Here is a 3,917-nt window from a genome sequence, read left to right on the forward strand (position 1 = left end):
TAACTGGGTAATTGTTGTTGCAACGAGTCACAGCTTAAACACTGAAGGCGTTGTAAGACACGAGAGAGTTAAGTTTCATTTCTAGAGCATGTCCCGTTGCAGGTAAGAGTGGTTGGAGGTGTTGTGCTTTGGGTGAAGATCTCTATTAGTTTGCTAAAATGACGGAAACAAATGTTTTAGTAGACGAAGAGGAGTTCTGCTGTTCGATTTGCTTGGATTTACTGAATGATCCAGTCACTGCATCCTGCGGACACAGTTTTTGTATGAATTGTATTAATAATTTCTGGGATCAGCAAGTGGGAGTAAACTGTCCCCAGTGCAGAGAGACCTTCTTCCCAAGGCCTGTTTTACGCAGGAACCACATGCTAGCTGAATTGGTGGACAAACTGAAAAAAGCTGGACCCCAACCAACTGCTGATGACTTTCCTGGAGATGTGGAGTGTGATATCTGCACTAAAATAAAACGCAAAGCTGTTAAGTCTTGTCTGGTGTGTCTGGCTTCATACTGTGAAGTTCATTTTAAATATCATAATGAATCTGCACCTCTGAAGAAACATACAGTGACTGGACCCTCTAAACACTTACATGAGAAAATCTGTCAACAGCATGGAAAGATTCTGGACGTTTTCTGCCGCAAAGATCAGAAATGTGTTTGCTATCAGTGCGCAATGGGCGAGCACAGTGGTCATGAAATTATTTCAGTTGGAGCTGAGAGAGCAGAGAAACAGGTAAGTGGTTAAATACATACGGTATATGCTTGCAAATATTTTGACAAGATATTTTAAGACTCATAATCATGAATGTTTAACATGCTAGGGGGGGAAAAAGATCTTGTTTTTCCTGGTGTTACACTGAATTCTGGGACCGTCGACTTTTGTGACCCCAGAGGGCGCTGTTTCAAAGCCTGTCAGAATTTGTGACAACACTAAAATTACATAAATGTACTTAAACATCACTTTAACCTAAATGTTTATAATGTTTATTTGGAGATTCAGTGGGGTCACAGATTCTGACGGCAGCTTTAAGGAATTGTGACCTCAATGCCAAGGCTATGAAATAGCGCCCTCTAGAGTCACAGAACTCGACGGTCACAAAATTCCCCGTAACCCCGGAAGTAGGTTTATTTAAGTTTCATTTTCAGTATATCAAAAGTGATCCTTAAGCCGCTTTGTCATGCATATCCACTAATGGCATCTAGTTATCTACACTATAACAGTTACAAATATTGAAAATCTGTGACCTAAAAAACAATAACAATTTGCATGTTTTTGCATTTGTTTGGTACAGACTGTAAACTTGCATTTAATAAAGTGCTCTTAATTCTAAGCACTAAAACTGAAGCAAACAGTTATCCAGTTATTCTGGATCTTCTGTACTTGAACTCTCCAACTAGTGCATCTTCAGAATCTTCACTCACCTGCCCTTGTAACTTTGCTTCTACAGCACAACTGCTGCACCCAACACTTTAATATGAAACATGCACAATGTAAATTTTACATGTTGGTTTTTGGGTGTGTGAATGTGTTTATGGTAGTGTTTGTGTTTGTCATCTTTTATTTTGGTACTATTGGTACTTATGTGCACTGCGAGCTACTGTAACCTAAACCAAATTCTTTGTATGAGCGTGCATACATGGCCAATAAAGATTGATTCTAAATTTTATTCTAATTATTTAACCATAGAAACAGGTGGAGGAGACACAGAACCGTTACAGACAGAGACTCCAGGAAAGAGAGGAGGAACATCAGGAGCTGGTGAAATCTGTAGGGTCTCTCAAGGTGAATGCAAAACATGAAACCTTTTGAATAAACTTTATTTTATCATTTAAACTAAACAATATTCCATTTTTTTTCTGGATCGCCAACAGGACTCTGCACAGACAGCAGTAGAAGAGACAGAGAGAGAGTTTCATGAGCTGATCCAGTCCATTGAAGAAAAGTGTTCTGAAATGACAGAGGCACTCAGAACTCAGTGGAAGGCTGAATTAAGTCAAGCTGAAGAGTCCCTGAAACAAGTAGAGAATGAGATTGTTGATCTCAAGAGGAAGGATGATGAGATACAACAGCTATCGCACACAGAAGATGACTTCACTTTTTTAAAGGTAACATGCATGGCTGTTTATCTATGCACCTGAAAGACTCAGTATGAGTGGGTTTTTTTCCCTTTCATTTTTGAATTTATATTGTGCTTCCAACTTTTGTTTTGTAGGTTTTCCAGGCTTTCCAGAGTCTTGGTCTCTTTGAGGACTTTGACAGAGTAAAGATTAATACACAATGCTCATGTGAAAATATCAGAGCATTTGCCAATAAATTTAAAGTACAAATTGAGAGCATTAAGCAGCTGTGTTCATCCTCTCAACTGAAATGTCAGCAAATTGCATCTCAGTCTGCTTCTTCTGACAAACAACCTGAACAAAGCAATGTAGCCAAACCTATGTTATCATCTGTGTTGCCTTCTCCTGTATCCCAACAATCATTCACCCTTGAGTCTGTGTATAAGCCTGCTGCTGAATCACAATCCCGGTTTAATTTTGGGGTAAAGCTTAACCCTGCTGCTCAACCCCAATTCATGTTTGACTGTGGGTCTGTGTCAAAGCCTGATACGGAAGCCACATCCCTTGTCAGCTCAATTCCTGTATTCAAACTTCCTACAGAACCCAAATCTGTGTTCTGCTTTGGATATGCGTTTAAACCTGCTGCTGAAATCCAGTCCCTTTTTGGAGCTGGGTCCAAGATTAAGCCTGCTACTAATCCCCAATCCCAATTCAGCTCAGAGTGTGCGTCTAAATCTGCTGCTGAACCACAGTCCCTTTTTAGAACTGGGTTCAAGGTTAAGCCTGCTACTAATCCCCAATCCCCATTCAGCTCAGAGTGTGCGTCTAAACCTGCTGCTGAACCACAGTCCCTTTTTGGAACTGGGTTCAAGGTTAAGCCTGCTACTAATCCCCAATCCCTATTCAGCTCAGAGCGTGTGTCTAAACCTGCTGCTGAACCACAGTCCCTTTTTGGAACTGGGTTCAAGGTTAAGCCTGCTACTAATCCCCAATCCCTATTCAGCTCAGAGCGTGTGTCTAAACCTGCTGCTGAACCACAGTCCCTTTTTGGACCTGGGTTCAAGGTTAAGCCTGCTACTAATCCCCAATCCCTATTTAGCTCAGAGTGTGCGTCTAAACCTGCTGCTGAACCACAGTCCCTTTTTGGAACTGGGTTCAAGGTTAAAACTGCTACTAATCCCCAATCCCTATTTAGCTCAGAGTGTGCATCTAAACCTGCTGCTGATCCACAGTCCCTTTTTGGAACTGTGTTCGAGGTTAAGCCTGCTACTAATCCCCAATCCCTATTCAGCTCAGAGTGTGCATCTAAACCTGCTGCTGAACCACAGTCCCTTTTTGGAACTGGGTTCGAGGTTAAAACTGCTACTAATCCCCAATCCCTATTCAGCTCAGAGTGTGCGTCTAAACCTGCTGCTGAACCACAGTCCCTTTTTGGAACTGGGTTCGAGGTTAAGCCTGCTACTAATCCCCAATCCCTATTCAGCTCAGAGTGTGCGTCTAAACCTGCTGCTGAACCACAGTCCCTTTTTGGAACTGGGTTCGAGGTTAAGCCTGCTACTAATCCCCAATCCCTATTCAGCTCAGAGTGTGCGTCTAAACCTGCTGCTGAACCACAGTCCCTTTTTGGAGCTTTGAATTTGAGATTAGTGTGAGCTATCTGGATTGCATCTGAGGTTATTTAGAAATGCTGTAGTGAATGCAATGCATCACAATACAATTGCATGCAATAATATCTTGTACACTTAATTCTTAATTGTCTAAAGTCTTAATTGTATGAAGAGAATGTGTATATATATTTTTTTCTTCTTTCTGGTAAAATCTGTTGGTTTGTTTAACTGTCATTATTTGCACACAATAAATAACT

At 41.1% G+C, this 3,917-nt stretch overlaps 1 protein-coding gene across 1 annotated transcript; it reads left to right on the plus strand.

The window, feature by feature from the left end:
• On the plus strand, nucleotides 1-3,917 carry ftr63 (finTRIM family, member 63). Its single transcript, XM_066677156.1, has 4 exons — nucleotides 1-728; nucleotides 1,683-1,778; nucleotides 1,868-2,101; nucleotides 2,209-3,917. Exons 1-4 carry the CDS (start codon nucleotides 159-161, stop codon nucleotides 3,703-3,705), a joined length of 2,397 nt encoding a protein of 798 aa, XP_066533253.1. The 5' UTR covers nucleotides 1-158; the 3' UTR covers nucleotides 3,706-3,917.

The sequence above is a fragment of the Hoplias malabaricus genome, chromosome 7 (genome assembly GCF_029633855.1).
Source record: "Hoplias malabaricus isolate fHopMal1 chromosome 7, fHopMal1.hap1, whole genome shotgun sequence".
Classification (NCBI taxonomy): domain Eukaryota; kingdom Metazoa; phylum Chordata; class Actinopteri; order Characiformes; family Erythrinidae; genus Hoplias; species Hoplias malabaricus.